The sequence below is a fragment of the Phascolarctos cinereus genome, unplaced genomic scaffold (assembly GCF_003287225.1).
Source record: "Phascolarctos cinereus isolate Bilbo 61053 unplaced genomic scaffold, phaCin_HiC Scaffold_726;HRSCAF=1367, whole genome shotgun sequence".
Classification (NCBI taxonomy): domain Eukaryota; kingdom Metazoa; phylum Chordata; class Mammalia; order Diprotodontia; family Phascolarctidae; genus Phascolarctos; species Phascolarctos cinereus.
In genome coordinates this window covers 233918088-233938327 of record NW_027556098.1, presented here as the reverse complement: position 1 = coordinate 233938327, position 20240 = coordinate 233918088, and the positions used below count along the sequence as shown (strand labels likewise).

The 20240-nt window shown below is 38.9% G+C and overlaps 1 protein-coding gene across 1 annotated transcript in view; it reads right to left on the bottom strand.

Moving 5' to 3' along the window:
* The window catches only part of CYTIP (cytohesin 1 interacting protein), a 45262-nt gene that overhangs the window by 3748 nt on the left and 21274 nt on the right, over positions 1 to 20240 (bottom strand). The window contains exons 6-7 of the mRNA XM_021004890.2: positions 20021 to 20090; positions 3068 to 3134 (exon numbers count right to left, since the gene is read on the bottom strand). Of these exons, the coding sequence (XP_020860549.1) occupies positions 3068 to 3134; positions 20021 to 20090 (137 nt within the window). The remainder of the gene's footprint in view (positions 1 to 3067; positions 3135 to 20020; positions 20091 to 20240) is intronic.

Genomic DNA, 20240 nt, shown 5'->3' with positions numbered 1-20240 from the left:
TTAATCCACTGGAGAAGGAAATAGCAAACCACGACACTATCTTTGCCAAGAAAACCCCCTTGACAGTGCAGTCCATGGGGACATTACTGAATGGCTGAACAACAACAAATTTTACATACGTATAGAATAAAGGTTTGCTATATGAATAATTGATTGAATGAATGAATGAATGAATGAATGAATGAATGAATGAATGAATTTAAAAGAGAAACATAGTTCTGGGCCTCTACAACAAGCAAATCATGTACAAACAAAATAGATACAAAATAAACTGGGGATCACCAACAAAGGTACAAAGGTAAGGCTCTTAGGAAAGCCTTCTTTAGAAAGTGGGCTTTTAGCTGGGACCTGAAGGAAACTGAGGAAGCTACAAGGCCAAGGAGAGGAGGGAAAGAATTCCAGGCAAGGGAGACAGCCAATACAGGAGATGGAATGTCGTGTGAAACGACTATCAAGGAATGTCAAGAAAGCCAGCATCACTGGATCATAGAGGAAGGGAATAAATGTGAGGAAACCAGAAAAGTCAGAAAGGACCAGGTTATAAAGTGCTTTAAAGCCAGAAAGAAGGTTTATATCTGATTATGGGGGTTAGCAGGAACCACTGCAGTGAGGGGCATGACATGATCAGACGTGCACTTTAGGAAGATCACTTTGGTAAAGCTGAGTGGAGAAATGGGTAGAAACTTGAGGCAGGGAGACCAGCCAAAAGGCTACTGCAATAGTCCGTATGTGAGTCAGATCCCAGGTCCAACAGTCACTAGCTGGGTAACCATGGGCAAATCATTTGAGGTCTCTGAGGCTCACTTTTTAAAAAATATTTTTCTTCAATTAACAAGCATTTATGTTCTCTCCAACCTCTTCCCCCTCCCAGGTAGACAACATACAGAAGCAAATAAACCTAGTTGCCTAATTTTCAATGAGCCTCACTTTCCTAGCTATATGACGCAAGTAATAATTCCTCTACTATTTCCCAGAATTGTTGTGAGGGAAATACTTTATAAACATCAAACAACTCTAAAATATGAGTTATTAGTATTATTCAGTTTTCTATACTTGCGCATTTTATAAGCTACTTATATCTAGCCCACTCTTGGCACACTGGTTAAATGATTTCAGTGAATCAAAGAGCACTATAGGGGGCTTTGATTCACCTTAAAATCACATTTGATTTGTGATTAGCAGTATTTATCATCCTATGCCCTCAATTATGGTGTTAGAACCAGACCAAATTCACTTATTCAGTATCTCTTCCCTCATCCCCATCCCAAGGGCTGACTAAGTCATCCTTCTTGATCCTTACAAAGATCCCATTCACTTAGTTGATGGGAACTCTAGACTAGACTCCGAAGTCAAGATGACAGATTAACAGATCGCATAGATCAGACTACAGAGGATTTCAAGAAGACTACAGAAGTTAATCAGGGCAGCCCAGTGGTCCAGAACTGGACAGACAAGAGGTCTTGTGCTCACAGGTAACCAGTAAGTCATTTAAGCACCACTGTGCATAAAGAGGGTGGGAGGAGGGTAATGTCCATTTTTTGTCAGGTCATCCTGAATTCTGTAACAAATGAGGAAATACTAAGGCTGCAAAATAATTCTCATATTCCAATCACCCTTAGCAATCTTCACACCTAAATAAAGTATCTCATGGAATTTGATATATTCAAAATAGATAAATATGATACTATCAAAACTATTTTTAAAACAGAACTTCAGTCTAGGAAACTAAAGCACAAGGTAGTATTCATCTCATTAAGAGTTAACTTGTTCTATCTCTGACAATAGAGTAGGGATCGGTTTCTAAGGGTAGTCTAATGACTAGACTATCAATGTTACTTGAGGAAGATACTACCTGAAATTCACCCCCCCACACACAGGTAGTAGTTTGAGTCAACCAGCTCTCTGAACGAGCTTTTTCCTCAAACCTACACCAGCCCCAGGAAACATCAAATTCACAAGTTGTTCTTAAACTGGCTCTTTCCTGCTCTGAAAGTACAAAATGGCAGGAAATAAAAGAGCTGTGTTCCAACATTGTCAGTTCTCTCCCTCAGTCTCTTTCTTGACTGCCACAGCAAGGTCTAATGAAGCAAACAACAGACTTAGAGCAACCATGGTCAGAATTAGAAACCTTAAGTGTTCGAAGGGTCCTAAGAGGCCATCTGGTGCAACACATTTGAATAAGGATCCTCTTGACAATATAATCCACCAACCAAGTGGTCATTAGTTGAAGACCTGGATTTACATCCTATTTCTACTCCTTCTTATGTGACTACGGGAAAGGTTAGAATTGGTCATAGCATTTAAAAACAGAAAGGACTTTCAATTGAGAAACTTGCCCAAAGGAAGGGAAATAAGGATTTATATAGCACCAGGCACTCTGCTAAGTACTTTATAAATATTATCTCACTTAATCCTCACAATAAACTTTCAAGATAGTTACTATTATTATCCACATTTTACAGTTCAGGAAAACTGAGGCAAATGGAGGTTAAGTGATTTGCCCAGGGTAACAAAGCTAGTTAAGTGTCTGCGGCTGATCAGGTCTTCCTGTCTCCAGGCCCAGCTCACTATCCTCTGAGTCACCTAGCTTTATATAGCAAAGGTAGTAAATAGCAAAACCATAATTTAACCCAAGTTTTCTACTTCAAAATATGTTGTTCTTTCCAATGCAACATAATATTTCTAATGCTCTTTCCAAATCTAGCTTTCCACGAACCTATGATTCTTCCATCTTTTCCCTGAATGGAAGCCATGAAGAACAGAAGATAAAAAAGATAAATCCCTCAAGTCTTGTCATGTATGACCTACAGAAACCCTATCCACAAATTTTCCCAGGTGTACAACTGAGTAACTGAAGAGTCCGGAATGGAAGACAATTTTCCAAGTTGCTATCCAACTGCTTCTAACATAAAAATGTATGTGCATGTTAGGGAAGGGATATCAGTGCTAATGTAAGGCTCCCTTAAATGACAATGACTTTAAAACACTTTAGTATCAATTCCTGCTGAAGGCCTTGTGCAAATAATGAGATGAGACTGTGGTTTCTCAGCAGGAAACCAGCATTTACCATGAAGCAGGCGCTGTTCCTGTAACTGCAAAGCTCGGAACTCCACCCATTTTTCTCTCAAGGTTTGCTACAAGAAAACAGAAAAAAGAAGTTACTAGTTAGGGAAGAGCTCTGAAGGATCACGTGAGATAGAGCTTAGAGGGGCATTATAGGTCATACCATCAACTTATATTACAGATGAAGAAACTAAGACCAGAGAGATTAACTTGCCCAACGACTCGTCCAGGATCACATAGCTATTAAGTGACAGAACTGGGCCTTAATCAACAAGCATTTAATAACACTGCTTTAAGACAGGCCTTGTGCTAGCCACTGAGGACCCAAACACTAAAGTCCAATGCATCCCGTCCTTAAGGAACTTCCATTCTACAGAGGCTTGCCACCATGAACATGTATAGGTATACGCCAAACACGTGCAAAACAATTATAAGGTAATCTTTGGTGGACAAGGGCTCGAGTTGAGTATTGAAGGAAACCAAGCATTCCAAGTGGTAGAAGCAGATATATTATAGGCAAAGGAAACAACCAGTACAAAGACAGGGAGTTTCACACATGGGGGAACAGCATGAAGGATCAAGCATAATTCCAGTACATGGGAGGGAATAATGTGGGAAGAAAAGGTAGCATCGGGGAATTTATTTGATCCTCAGAATTGGGGAGTAGGTGGATAACATGATCACACCCAAACTTTAGGAAGATCGCTTTGGTTACCTGAACTGAGATTTTTTTCTTTCTAAGGCCAATGCTTTTCCCACTGCAACATTACCCTGCAATAGTTTACTTCAAGGAAGGAGGATTTTGGAATTAGCTTCTCCTTCCTCTTCCTCTTTTGGTGTGTATACATATAGGTGTAACTGTCAATATTACCAGCTAGATCTTTATTTTAGATAAGTAACTTTCTTTCAGTAAAACTACCCCACTCATGTGCAAAGACTGTCAAACAAAGGAAGACATAGGGGTTTTGGGTGTCATATTTTGGCCCATGAAAACCTGTGCCAATGAGATGAAGGCCATGTTGGTACCAAAGGGTCTTTTTATGCAAAATATATATGGGGGAAGGTATAGACTAAAAAGCAGAAAGCAAAAAAGAGGGGCAAAAGATGAATTTACACAAAGAGGTTGTTAAAAAATCTGCCAAAGGCAACTAAGCTTATTTCCAAATTTTTATAGATTCTCCATACTAATCAACTTTAATTTCTCAATGTCAGGTAATTTAACAGTGACATATTTTACAGGAGTACTTGTGTCTGCCAACACATTATGTAACTACTGTGCTCTTGCTAATCAGAGCAATAAAAGGCCTGGCTCGGTTCATTTCTACTTCTTTCTGGACTAAGATGCTGGTGGCTATGAGCCTGCCTTACCGCCTGAATCATAGCTTTTGTGGCCAGTCCAGCACTGGCTGCACTTGGAAGTCATGCTCAGAGGCCTAGGGCATGTGAGGCCCACGTGGCACGTGTTACACTGCCCCACCCCCATAGAGAGAGATTCCACTGCCACAACCCTTTACCCCTTCATCTCCTGACATAGAGCAGGGCACCACAAATGGAAGAAGCAAACTACGAAAGAGAAGAGATGGATGCAGTTTGCTTTTTTGGTCTTGAACCTGTGATTTCATTGGTATGAGGAACTTCTGGTATAGCAACTGCCTCCACTAATGCAGACTGGCAATTAATTTCTAACTTTAGAGTCTCTTACAGTCTTAAAGGGTTGCCTGAGGTACTGAGAGTTTCAAGGATTTGCCTGTGATCTCACAGCTAGTGTGTGTCAGCGGAGGCAAAACTTGAAGCCATATCTCTCTGAATCCACAGTTGGGGTCCACCATACACTACACCATACTGCCTCTCACTTCTGGCTTTACTAACCTGATATAGCAGACCAGAGTTTGCCAGCTAGCTTAATTAGATTTTTTAAAACTTTCCAGTCACTAAGACTCAGCAGTTTCTATAGGTCAAGCAATAAAATGCAAGTCATCACTTAAGCTGAAAGAAAAAAATAATAAAGCATTTTTTAAAAGCTGCAGAGAATTTTCTAGTTTTATCCAGGTTCCTGGTTAATTTGTCTCTAAATTCTCCTCTTCTCTGCAGACCCTGTATCTGCCTTGGTGCAATATCTGTATGCAAGGTCTGATTTAAACTCCCATATTGATACAGAAATGAAAAGCATCTTTCTGACTCTGACTTCCATATACATACTCCCTGACTTTCTCCCTGACTGCATACATATACATCAACTCCCCGACTTTCTGTGAAATAAGAGCTTTCTAGGTTTCTTAACTATTTGCCCAATATACTCCATTAGTTCCCTAAACTAGAACAAAAGTGAACTCTACAAAGATAGATCAGATATTGTGTGACCTTAGACAAGTCACTTAACCTTCCTGGGACTCAGTTTCTTCATCTGTGAAATGAAAGTGTTGGAAAAGGAAGCCTCAGAGGCCACTTCCAGTATGACCAGTACTTTCAAAAACACCCCATTAGAAAAACAGATTTGAAAAGGGTAGTTTTGAAATCCACATGTTGAATTTGCAAAGTTTTTTTAAAGGTCCTTTATCCCACAGAGTCCTTGGACTATAGGAAAGACAGTCTCAAGCAGGCTACACAAAGTTAAGGTGACTGGAACCTAATCTGACCCTGTTCAAAGCAACGACCCAGGAAATAGCCTTTTCCTTCATCCTTTGGCAGATCTGTGACCGCACTTATGTGAATATTCCCTATCAGTGTATATCACAAACATCCTGCATATTTTCTAAGTACTTATTATTTGCCATATACTGTGGGAAAAGCTGGAAATGTAAATAGAAAAACTGAAACAATCCTTACTCTCAAGAAGCTGACATTCTCATGGGGGAGGCAGCATGGACAGAGAAAAATATGGACAGCATAAATACATACAGACTAAATACAAAAGGAATCCAATGTAATTAGGGAAAGCAGAAATCAGCGACTGGGAATGTCAGGAAAGGCTTCATGCAGAAGACAGTTCTTCAGTTGTGTCTTCAAGGAAGAGAGGGTTTCTATGAAGTGGAGGTGAGGACACTGCCAGTACAAAGTGCTGGAGATGGGAAGACTGCTGTGCATGAGAAACAACATCTATTTATCCAAATATTTTTCCCTCCAACCCTAACACTGACACAGGTCTCATGAGTTATAAATATCATCTTTCCATGCAGGAATATAAACAGTTCAACTTTAATGAATCCCTTATGATTTCTCTTTCCTGTTTACCTTTTCATGTTTCTCTTGAGTCTTGTATTTGAAAGTCAAATTTTCTATTCAGCTCTAGTCTTTTCATCAAGAACGCTTGAAAGTCTTCTATTTCACTGAATGTCCATTTTTCCCCTGAAGGATTATACTCAGTTTTCCTGGGTAGGTGATATGTGGTTTTAATCCTAGTTCCTTTGACCTCTGGAATATCATATTCCAAGCCTTATGATCCCTTAATATAGAAGCTGCTAAATCTTCAGGTATTCTGATTGTGTTTCCACAATACTTGAATTGTTTCCTTCTGGCTGCTTGCAATATTTTCTCCTTGACCTAGGAACTCTGGAATTTGGCTATAATATTCCTAGGGGTTTTCCTTTCCACATCTCTTTCAGAAGGTAATTGGGAGATTCTTTCCATTTCTAGTTTACCTTCTCCCTGACTCCAGGGGCCGCCAGGAGGAAACCAGCAAGCCTGGTCTGGGGCTTTGGCACCCAGGGTTTGTCCACAGCCAGTCAGTGTCCGTGTGGCGGGGGCGCCAGAGTCTGGGGTCGGCCTGAGAGCTGTGCCCCCTCCCCACGACCCCCAGGGAGCCAATGGGGGGACGGTTTTCCTTGATAATTTCTTGAAAGATGATGTCTAGGCTTTTTTTTTTATAAGGGCTTTCAGGTAGTCCAATAATTTTTAAATTAACTCTCCTGGATCTATTTTCCAGGTAAGTTGTTTTTCCAATGAGATATTTCACATTCTTCTATTTTTTCATTCTTTTGGATTTGTTTTACAGTGTCTTGATTTCTCATAAAGTTATTAGCTTCCATTTGGCTCCATTCTAATTTTTAAGGAAATATTTTCTTCAGTGAGCTTCTGGACTTCCTTTTCCATTTGGCCAATTCTGCTTTTTAAGGCATTCTTCTCCTCGTTGGCTTTTTGGACCTCTTTTGCCATTTGGGTTAGGCTATTTTTTAAGGTCTTATTTTCTTCAGTATTTTTGGGGGTCTCCTTTAGCAAGCTGTTGACTTGTTTTTCATGATTTTCTTGCATCACTCTCATTTCTCTTCCCAGTTTTTCCTCTACTTCTCTTACTTGCTTCTCAAAATCCCTCTTGAGCTCTTCCAAGGCCTGGGACTGATTTATATTTTTCTTGGAGGCTTTGGATGTAGGAGCTTTGACTTTGTTGTCTTCTTCTGGTTGTATGTTTTGATCTACTTTGCCACCAAAGTAAGATTCTATGGTCTGACTTTCTTTTGTGCTGTTTGCTCATGATCTCAGCCAATTATTTGACTTTTAAACTCTTTTTTATGGTGAGGGGTCTGTCGCCAGTGTGGAGAATGTACTGTCCCAAGCTTCAGGAGTTTTGTGCAGCTGTTTTCAAAGATAATTCCAGGGACCTGTAAATTTTCTGTTCTTCCAAGGTATTATGATCAAAGGCGAGGTGTTTACTCCTTTCCTGGCCTGTGCTTTGGTCAGTGAGTGACCACGAGCACTCTTTTCTGTCTTGGAACTTCAGGAGTATTCACTCTGCATCGCCACCACAAGCTCCACCACTCCAGTGTTCCTCCTTGCCCCAGGACCTCCACTCAGAACTGCAATTCAGATCCAAAGGGGCAAAGCAAGAGAATCCTGCCTCAGTACCAGCAAAGAGATCCCTACAATCCCCCTCTGATCATCTGCTTGATCTTCCCTCCTGTCTGTGGGCCGAGAGCTTTGGAAGCAGCCACTGCTCTGGGGCTGTGCTGGGACTGGAGCTAAACCAAGCTGCTCTCTCACCGTGGTCTGACAGACCTTTCCTACTGACTTACTAAGTTGTCTTTGGTGTTTGTGGGTTGAGAAGTCTGGAAACCACCAAAGCTCCCCTTGATTCAGTCCCCTGAAGCCTGCTGCAGGTTCGCTGAGTCCTGGTCTTTGTCTTCGCAGCCCATGCTGAACTGCGCTCCTCTCCCAGCCAAGTGCAACAGATCTTTCCAATCAACCATCCAGGTTGTCTTGGGTTGGAAATTTGTTTTACTCTGTCTTTTTGTGGGTTCTACTGCTTTAGAATTTGTTTAGAGCCATTTTTATAGGCATTTGGAGGGGTTTGGGGGAGAGCTCAAACAAGTCACTGCTTTTACTCTGCCATCTTGGTTCCACTCCTGCAATATTGCTTTAAGAACAATTTTGAATGAATAAATCATTTTGATTATTATAAATACCCTAATTAACCATAAAGAACATATGAAGAAAGGTGCTATCTGCATACAGAGAAAGAACTAATAAACAGAAGCATGTATACAATAATTTTACATATGCATATGTTTATTTACACATATATGTGTGTACATATACCTACTTATGTTTAATGGTAACCATCTCTAAGACAGGAGGGGGAAGAAAAAAGGAGAAAAAAAGAAATTTACACAATAACTTTATTATATATTTAAAAGGAACAGCAAGTTGTACATAACAGATTTGCACTTTCAGGGGCAATCATCTTTTTTTAATGATACTATGTCATGGAAATGATCCCATAAATTAAAAAAAAAAAAGAAATATATATACAGAGTAGGTTGTAGAAGGATTTAAAAGCCAAAGAGAAGTGTTATATTTTATTCTAGAAGCAAATAGGGAGCCACTGAAGTAAACTGATGGGGGGGTGACACTGACAAATCTGTGCTGTTGGCAACAAGCATTTTAACCCTTTGTGGGTATCATTGCTGTACTTGAATTTATCTATCTATTATCCTTTGCTCTCCTCTACCTATCTCATCAATAATATTCCTTAAACAACTTTTTGGTAAATAAGTAATCACTGGAGATCTGTGACAGCTTACTTGCAAAGACTTGCACCTCTCCCTTAACCTTTGGGTCACCTGCCACTTTTATTCTCCATACTGTGTTGACATACAACATTGCTAGGAGAATATCTGCACCAAAAGGATGCTAGTTTTCCCCTACAGAAGCTACTTGGAGTCATTAAATGCTCTGCACTGTTTCAACTTCCTGCTTGGTGCCCTGACCAACAAAATCATGGACCAGGTATTTTCTCCAGTCCCTGCTAACTCTAAAAAAGAAACTCTCAAAAGAGGAATCCTGAACCATAAGTTGAATGACTGCAGCTGTCTCCATAGACCCAGAAGCCAAAAATGGTAACAGCCTCATCAATTATCAGCAAAGTACACTAAATCTTCATCATGCCCACACATTAACCTCATCCCTTTCCCCAAGGTCCACGCTCCAGTAGGCACAGGTCCAGATCCACCAGCTTATGCTATGGGACTCACTCAGCAATTTAATTGCTGCCATTGCTACAATCCTGAATGGCACAACCTGGCCCGGTTCACACCCCACCATTCTACAGCAAAATCCAGCAGACCTGGATTTTGTCCAACTAACTGAAGAAGATGGAGATACTGTATTCTGCCTGTGGCAGTCACACTGAGCCAGAGAAATAAGTAACAGAAAAAAAAAATGGACGGGGAACCACTATTCAAAACTACACCAGCCCTGAAGGAAAGGGGACTACAGTCCAGCTAGAGTTCCGCGCTCCTAGAACTCCCAAACATAGAAAAAAGGCTGACAGCTTGGAGGTTATAAAATGAGGGATATAAAATAATAAGGAAATGAAACAAAAACTATCAAAGGTCTCAGAAGAAAACTCAGTTACAAATCTAGAAATCAAGCAGATAAATCAGCAGGGAAAATACACAGATACTTAAAAAAACTGCAAACCTCTCTAAATAAACATCACAGGGCGAAGGAAACAAAGTCAACACCTAATGAAACATGAGAACCCTATAAATGCCCAGAAGAGTTTGGATCTGCAACAGGAGATGTTTCCAACCTTGAGAGAAATTAAAAGGAAAGAAATGGCAACATTTATGGACTGTACAGCAGAAATTATTAACAGACTAGAAAAACACAAATCCATGATGGTATGCCTCTCATAAGAGGAGAGAGAACAACTAACTGGGAACACAAATATAGGGAAAATAAAGGACAATTAAGAGGAAGAGAAGCAAAATTTGGTAATTTTTTTAAAGCATGTAATCTCTATATAAGCAAAATATATTGATCTCAAAGAAAGTATTTTTAGAGACAACTCAAGGTTCACAGGCCTCCCAGAAGAACATTAAAAGTCAAAAGACCTGAACAACATAATGCAAGAAAAAAACTGCCCAGGATTTGCAGATATGGAAAACAAAGTATCAACAGAAAGAATCCAAAGATCATCTCCACAAATGCTCTGTGCAATTTCCCAATTAGAAACTAGTCACTCTATTCCTTTTATTCACTTCTGGTCTGAATTCAGGCACCGTGAGGCAAAAAAGAGCATATAATCTAATGGGAATGTCAACAAGCAAACAAATATATACAAAGCAAGCTATATACAGGATGAATAGGAAACAATTAACAGAGGGAAGGTACTAGAACTAACAGGGGTTGGCGAAGGCTTTCTATAGAAAGTAGGATTTTAGTTGGGACTTGAAGGAAGTCAGGGAGGTCAACAGTGAGGGAAAGCTAGAGAAAGTTCTCAGAGCCAAGAGATAATGTCTTATTCTCCTAGCCGGTGTCACTGTATCTGAGAATACATATCAGATACATGAATTAATTTACTAATTAAAAAAAAAACTTGTCATTATCTGGACAACATTGTTAAGCAATTAGGTTGGATAGTGGGCCTGGAATCAGGAAGACTTAAGTTCAAATTTAGCCTCAGATATTTACTAGCTGTGTAACTCTAGACAAATCACTTAACTGCTATCTGCCTCAGTTTCCTCAAGTCTAAAATGAATTAAATGAATTATCATATGACCACTTACCTAACAACGTTGTTATTAAGACCAAATAAGATAATTGTAAAGTGCCTTGCATATAGTAGGCACTTAATAAATGCTTGTTCCTTTACTCTCTTTCCCCTTAAGTCAATCTCTTTCAAGTAATCATGGCTCTCATTCAATTCCGTTAAATAAATAGCAAATAGTTATTAACTATCTACATAGTACTCAAGCATACTGTCTTAGAATACCTTATATTCTATGTACAGGATAAAACACACACGTGTGTGTGTGTGTGTGTGTGTGGAGAGAGAGAGAGAGAGAGAGAGAGAGAGAGAGAGAGAGAGAGAGAGAATACTGAATACTTTCAGGAGGGACAGAGTATTAATACACCTTAGAGGTCCTTGAGGATGCAGTGTTTTGCACCGCAAACACCCAGAGTAGCCCAACACTGGAGGGTAGAAGTCAGTGCAAGAATAAAAGTGACTGGGAATGACCAAGTGGGGCTGATTACCTCACCAAAGCACTGCAGGAGGTGAAGATTGGCCCTAAAACAAAGGGCTGGAGAGGTAAAGTAACTAAAGAAGATAGAGAGCACTAGAAAAAACTAGCTCCAGAGATACCCAAAAATCCAACCAAGAAAGAGAAATTCAATAACCAATGCAAGTAGTGACTTAGGATAAAATAGATTTTCCACATGGACATGAGAGGATGCAGCAAGACATTATTTAATGAAATAAAATCTAGGGAAGAAAGAATAGGAAAAGAAAAACTAACTTAGAAAAGCAGGAAACCCTGAACAAATAACAGAATCCCTGAAAATCAGAATTGGCCAAACAAATCAAGGACTCCATGAGATGGCAAAAATTATTTTTAAAAAAATGAAAAGAATGAAAAATTAGAAAATATATGACAGAATAAAATAATAGTAAATAAGAAAATAAAATAATAATAAATGTAAGATAAGAAAATGTAATATAAAAACAAATGACCTGGAAAACAGGTCAAGAACTAACAATTTAAGAATCATTACAATCCCTGAAAACCATGCCACTATGGTTAAAAAATCATTAACAAAAATTGCCTAGATCTATTAGAACCAAGGGCAAAGTGAAGTTGGAAAGAACCCATTGATGACCTCCCAAAAGAAACCCCCAAAAGGAAAGTCCTAGGAATGTTATAGCCAGAATCTAAAGCCTCCATATCAAAAGAAAAAATACTGCAATTATCCTGAAAGGGGTTCAAGTATCAAATAACCAGATTCACAATCCCATAAGACCTGTCATCTACCAAAATAAGTAAGAGAAGATCACGGAATTCAGCATTCCAAAAGATAAGAGCTTACGATCAATAACTTATCCTACAAAACTGAATAGAATTCTGCTGGCGGAGAAGCAGATAATGAAAATAGAGGTTCTTAACTGGTTTTGTGTCAATGACCCCACTGGAAGCCAGGTGAAACCTATGGACACCTTCACAGAATAATGTTCTTAACGCGCAAAACAGAATATTTAGGATTACAAAGAAAATCAATTATATAAAAGTTATCAAAATGTATATTTCTTAAAGTTCCCAGCCCCCAGTTCACAAACCCCTGTTTTAATGGAATACAGACCTTTCAAACATTCCCAATGAAAAGGCCAGAGTTAAATAAGAACTTTGAAAGGTAAATACAAGAGTCAAGAGAAACTTAGAGAGGTCAATTAATTAAGCGACTAGAAGGGGCCATATAATGATACAGTACAAGTGTTCTAACAGGAGAAGTAAAATATGCTCCTTCATAACTAATATCTTTAAAGGGTATGAAGGCTTTAAATAAATAAAACAGAGAACCTCGGGGTGGATTAGTTCTATCCTAAGGGTTTTAAAAGAAAGAGAAGGGAGGGTAAAAGAAAGAATACACTAGTGTAGCAAGAGTGATGCCCACCCACAAAAGGACTACTGAAAACATTTTTTATGCACAGAAGAGAAAAAGGTTCAGAAGGAAGCACAATCAGCATATTTTGAAGTAACTTACAGAATACACATGCACACGTAGTACAAAACAGAAAGCCACAGTTTTATATCCAATCCCTCATGTGTTCTGTAATGTATATGGAAATACCGGTGGGGTGAGATAGTATTTAATTTTGAAATTGAAAAATAATAAAATAGGTAAGTTGAAGTCAGATTGTGGAAAGTTTTAAATGCTGAGAAGACATTTTATTTTAGAAACAAAAAGTTGTGTATTTTTTACTAGAAGTGGTAACTCAATCAAATCAGTCCCACAAATATTAATTTGGAAGCTGTGTAAAAAATTAATTAGAGAAGAGAAGCAGGGAAATGCATGAGTTACAAAATAGTCCAGATGAGAGACGATGAGGACCTGGATCAGGGTGTTAGAATAGAGAGAAAGGAAAGGATATGAGAGATGTAGTTGAAGTTGAACTGACATAGCATGGAAGATTATTAGACATGATGTGGAAGTTGAATGAAGTTAGAGGCTGGAAGACAGGAAAGAACCAAGAATCACTTCAAGGTTTTTAGTCTGGATGATTGTACAGATGATGGCACCCTTGACCACCAGAAGCACAAATGCTTAGAGGAGGTATGAGTTTGAAGGTAAATGTAAAAAATTCCATTGTTGGCCATGTTGTGTTTGAGATGCTGATGGAAAGTCAAGGTGGAGCTATACAGCAGACATTTAGCAACGCAGGACTAGCTTGTAGGAAAGAGATTGGGGTGAATCTGTAGGTTTGGGAGTCATCTGCATAGAGAAGGATAACTGAGCTCATCTGGAAGGTACTATAGAATTCTGGAGTTCTAGACAATCAGCACAATATTATCCACAAGCAAGAATCTAGGGAAGGACTCATAATTTATAAAAATCCCCTCTTCCATTATGACTTTGTGTAGGACATCCTCCTTGTTAGTGGAGAATACCTTTGGTAAACACACATCTCAATGTTTTATGCTTCATTTGACATTAATAATCCGAGGGTCACTGAACAGCCTTAACTCTTAACTTATTCATCAAGAGATCTTGAGTGATTTTTATAGAGGCATGAGAATCTTTATTGGAAGCAAGCCTTTAAAGCTGAATTTTATCCTACTGAGTCAAAAACTTTTGTAAATCAAAAAATTTAATCAAATTTTGCATTATCTGCACATTTCAGTCAATTGTATAACATTAAAGACATGGTCTGCTGCAGATAATCATTTATGAAAACCTACCTATTCCCTTCTCATATTTTCATCAAGATATCCTTGGTATGTGTGGATCTCATAAATATAGAATATAGAATATAATTATTCTATATACATATAGAAGCTAGTTCTTGACGTTCTCTCAATTACCTTTTGTGGGTAAATGGATTCCATGATTTTTTCCATTCTTTTGGTATCTTCCCTTCCCTGAGGTATCTTGTAAAATGAGCCCCCAGTAGCTCTCAGCACTGTGTTTGCTTCCATACTGATTTCCTCAACACATATTTTGTCTAGGTCCAGTCACTCTTTCTGACTTTTTCTTCTTAAGTGACATTTCAAATTCCTCTTCAAGCATACAGGGAAATGAAGTGTTAATGTCCAAATCCATTGATTTATCTATCATGGATACATAAATAGCTAATTAATGAAGCACCGAAAAATTCATTCCACTTTCTATCTTTCTACCATTTTTATCTATGATAATTCAGAATGTGGTCCACTTGAGTCTCACACCAAGCTTTCTGTTGATTCGTATTCATTTCTGCCAGATCTAATTCTGAAAAGATGACAGTCTATTCTACTTTTAAAGGTCTCTAGCAGAGAGCATTCAGCTTGCCCTCTCAGTAACCATTTCTAGTGTGGAGTAATCTTAATTGCCAAGTAATTCATCCCAGTACCTAACCATTATAACATTTCTGGGACTACATAAGAGAAAATTATATACAGCTCAGAAGTTACACAGAGAATTTTATTTCTGGTTTTCAAATGGAAATTTTCTTCTACTTTTACTTAGATATATTTTAGAGATGTTTGAAGACTTAAGCAATATGTTATTCTAAAGAACTGCAACAAGAGTAGGGTGATTAAGCGTTTTTGCCCTTGACTTTGCCCTTGGTAAAGAGATCAAGTGTTTTCTGGCTAACACAGTTTTGGGGGGCTCTTTTGGCTTATTCATTGTAGCCACAGATTTTCATCAATTTTAAACCTTTGCAGAAAATGATAAAGTCATTGTGTTGACCTCTTTTATTTTCTTTTTTTTAGGCACTGAAGGCTATTTTAAATAGGTTAAGATGAAGATCTTTCTACTGTTCCCAGTGCCTTCTCAACTTTGTCTCTCTTGATTTATCATAGAGTTTGCTTTTTGCTCTAAGTCATTGATGGTTTTATTGCACAAAGATCTGAATGACTCCCACATCAGTAAATAGTCATTTCCTACGTGATGAGACTGCTTTGTTCAGAACCTTCAGTCTCTATTCTGGAAGATGATACATAGGCATGATATATAGGCACGTCTGGGGAGTCTTCTGGCAGCTGGATGCTTGTTTCTTATAACCTAATCATATTCTTTAACATGCTTTGTACCGCCACCCTCCTCCTTACACTGAAGTTGCTGAATGTCAAAACATATGTTGACTTGGTCTGATGGATCTCACAGAATGAATCTATTTCTTCATGCTCTACAACAAGATATTGCATAAGCTGAGATTATAATAGTGGCAAACTGTGCAAAACCCTTTGATTCAGTGCTACATACACATATACATATACATATAGGCATATACCTCAAGGATGTCAAAAGCAGAATGAAAAGCCCCATATGTACAAAAATATTTAAAGCATCACTTTAAATTAAATTAAAGCAACAAAAACCTGGAAACTAAACAATTGCCTATCAAGTAGGAAAGGGCTAACAGAAATATTATATATCTAAGTGATGGAATATTATCATGAAAAATGATGAATATGACAGATTCAGAGAAACATCAAAAGATTTGTCTGAACTACTACAAAGTGAAATGAGCAAAACTGGGAGAATAATTTTCACAGCAGCATCTACTATGCAAAGGAAAACAATTTTGAAAGACTTAGGAAACCTAGCCAAGGCAGTAATCAGTCACAATTTCAGAAAAATGATGAAGAAACTTTTTTTTTCCATCTAGTAGCAAAGTGGTTATGGACCAGAATTGTAGAATGAGACATACATCTTCACACATATTGATTTCACATTATGTCATAATAAGTGAATCATTGATTTGTTTTGTTACCATAATTATTTTTTACAAGGGAGGAATTTTTGGGAGAAAGAGGAGTTGGTAGGTAGCAGTAAAAAATTTAGAAAGGGAATAAAAGAAATGTGCATCAATGAATTTTAAAAATACACAGAAGAGGGGAAGCTAGGTGTTGCTGTGGATAGAGCTCGGGCTTTGGAGTCAGGAGGACCAGAGTTCAAATCCGACCTCAGACACTTGACGCTTGCTAGCTGTGTAATCCTGGGCAAGTCACTTAACCCCGATTGCCTCATCCCAAAAAAAAGTACACAGTAGAGAACAGAAGGAAGTTCAGAAGGGGACACAAAAACAATGTGGTTTTGTTATTGCTGCATTAATATACATTTTCTTAAAACGTACATAAAAGTTCACAACTTCATACAAAAAAAACCCCAAAACAATAATAGCTTACATTTTTGTAACACTATATACATTACAAAAACCTGTCCTCACAACTCTATGAAGTAATCCCACAAGTATTATAACCCCTAGTTTAGAGATGAAGACCCTAAAGCTTAGGCAAGTGGTTTGCTCCAGGTCATGTGACAAGAGACAAGTGCCAATTTGGGACTCCCAACTCCAAGTCCTGTTTTTTTTCTATTACACTGGCTACCTCTAAGACCTAAAAATTAAATTAGAACCATTCTCATTTCAAAACCAGTCTAATGGTAGAGTTCAGCAGCCTTCTCACCCTAGGGATGCCTCTGCCCTGTAGCCCTCTCTTCTGAAGGGTGAGTTGTTTTCCTGGACCACCTTTCCATGAGGCCCACTGACTACGTTCATTTCACTGCTAGCTCTTTGGTCTTCTCTACCTCTTTGACAGCAATATCCCTCCCTTCACCAGCATTGCTGATTGGCTCACTAGTATACGTAGTCTTCCCCCACCAGAATGCAAGCTCATTTAGTCTAGATACTTTCTTTTTTTTTTAACTTTCATTTGTATCAGTACCATACAGCATTGGGCCCAGGACACAGTAAGTGATTAATAAATCTTTTTCTATCTATATAGAACACTGATTTTATTCCCTGAACTATAAGTACTATGCAAGATAAAAAAAAAAAAGTAGGAAGGCCTAGACCCTGTCCTTAAAGATCTTACAATCAAGCTGGGGAAACAAAACATAGAAATGTGAAATTAACTAGAGAATGATACTGATGCTAAATGCTGCTGCAAATAATTATGTACTAGACCGTGAGCTTTAGTTTATGAATGTGAGTTTAGGAGGGCTCCATGATAGACACAAGGGACCTCACAGTTTATCTAACCCAACACTTTCATTTTTCAGATGAAGAAAATAAGACCCAGAGAAATTAAGGAACCTGCCCAAGGTCACACTGGTACTAAGGGGTGGGGGCAAGACTGGCACCCTGGTCCTATGAAGTCAAATAGAGGACTCTTTCCACTGCGCCATGCTGTTTCTCAAAGGATTTCAGCTGGCTTTGAAGAAAACAAAAGATTAGCATTGAAAAGAAATAGAGAATACAGGGGCATAGGAGTGGGAAGGTCGTGTTCTCAAAAGTGTAAAGATACTAATTATCCTGGCCTCAGCAGGAAAAGGTATTAGTCTTGAGCCCCCAGCATCCTCGGAGTTGGGGACCCATTTGAGAACATTTGGCATATTCAATTATCTCCTAAGGAGAGGTGGGAGAAATTGAGTAAAGCCAGGTCCAAGTTCAAATGCACCATATTCCAATTCCAAAGGCCCTAAGGAAGTCAAGCCAACTCAAGCACATTATCTTTGGATAGAGAGGATGTTCGAATTCAGGGAAGCACAAGAAGAGACTTAGGCCTACCCTAATGTAGACTGACATCTCCCAGCTAAACTGGAAATGTCTGAACTTTAAATCCACTCAATTCAATTGGGTGATTATTTGCGTGTCTATTGTAAGCAGTTGGCATTGGGTGCTTGAACAAAGCTTGAGGGCAGCCTCACTTGCATGCCTCATGTGAGCACAGATTCCCTAAGTGGGTAATACCACCCTGGGGGGTACCGGAATGATCCATGGGACGGTAGTAGCCTCAGTGCAATTAGAGGCCATTGAATAAAAATAAGGGGGCAGCAGCCATGGAAGCATAAGGAAAGAAGAGAAGAGAAGAAAAATTTAACAACTATTCATACATGTTTCATCTGCTGTGTAACAGTTAAAGTTGTAGTGATTACATTATTTCCAAAATAAACACACAAAATACAAGTTATAACCAATCAGTGGTCAAGTCCACCAACAGGTCTTAACAAGCAAGTGTTGTCAGGCTAGTGTGTGCACTCGTGAGCGCGTGTGCGTGTGCGTGTGTGTGGGGGGGGGGGCATTGTCAGGAATTCCAGCATGCATTGGCTGGAAAATGTGCAAGGAAGTAGAGTTCCATGGGAGTGCTAAGTAATTTTTTTTTAAAGGGGCAGTAGGCCAAATAACTTCGGGAACTTCTGGATGTGAGCCATTTCTAGCCCTTGAGGACACAAAAGTTGTCTGTCCATTTTTAGACCCTACTACACTTCCCCACTCTAGAGACCTGGACATTCGCAAGTTTCAAGAATATTTTCCCACATTAACATTCGTCTGATCCATAGGGTCACCTGAAGAAACTGGTATCCATTCAATGAGTCTTTAATCTACCTAAGTCTCAAGAGATGGCCCCGGGTTTCCCTAAAAAGGAACTTTGTGCCTTGCTCAAAGAGACAGAGAGAAACAGACAAAAAATACAAAGGCAAAAACAGAACGGGGACAAAGAAAACATAAAGTAAGAGATACAAAGACAGAGATTGCAAGCAGTGAAAGAAAATGAGAAACAGAGGCAAAGACAGAAAGAAAAGAGATATACACAGAGACAGAGATTGAGAGACAGAGAGAAAGACAGAGAGACAAAGACAGAGAGAAATAAATGCCTTCATTTTCATGTAACACCGAGAATAACTATTAACTGATAAATGATGCAACCTCTGCCTGAAAGGTCAGACGTCATTCTGAGAGAGACGGGAGGAAAAGGGGAGCCAGGAAGGTCCATTCATGTGGAAGGGTCGATTTAGGATCCTACTAGTAAGTCATGTGGAATGTGGGACTCTGACTTGGCATACAAATGAGTTCTAGCCTGTGCTTCTGGATTTGGTGGTGCCTCATAAATCCAGGAGATTTGTATGTTAACCCTCCTCGAACTCCAGTCCCCAGGGATTGTTATGGTGCGTCCTGTTCCATGCAATGTGTCCTAGAGCAATGTTAACATTCTTACTCTTCGACCTGATTACAGACTTGCAGAGGCCAGTAGTTACAAGGGCAACAACAGAACCATGAAAGGATAGTTTCAGGGGATGGAATGTATGAATAATAAAAGGACATAAAAAGGGTATCAAGACCAGTCATTCAAGAACAGCCATGCGATCTCTATGTTTAGCAAAGCACCATCCTTTCACATAAAGCTGCCCTTGAAACCGGAGTTCAAAAGCTATTGCTGCTCTTTTGAAATAAAAAGCAAATCCCAATGCACACAGTCAGACACACTAATTCGGAGTTTGTCAAGCTGTGTGCCTTCCAGTCGACTTTCTGCACATTCTACACAGGTGTCTAAGCAAGAAGAGATGGTGATTTAGCATTGGTGTGCAGAATTTGATATTCACGCAGATGGAATTCTGTCACTCTTGACCATTCAGCACTTTAAACTCTCATCATTACATTTCATCTTCAAGGGCTATCTCAGTTCCTCAAATAGACCCTTATTGCAATCTCATTCATTCAAGGATGAAAAATGTGCCACGTGGCATTAAATTAAATTACCTTCAGAACCTGCAGCTTGGCTTCAAGCTCTGCCCTTCTGAGAATCATTGTTCCATTAACTGTCTCTAGCCTGTGTTAAGAAAAGAAGGGGGGAGGGAAACGTTTCACATAAGAAACATGTTATATAGAGTATTAGGTTACATAGAATGTCTTTATACTAAGTATGGTAGTGAATAACAAAGTCATAACAAGTGATTTTTGTACTGGGAAAGGGGTACAA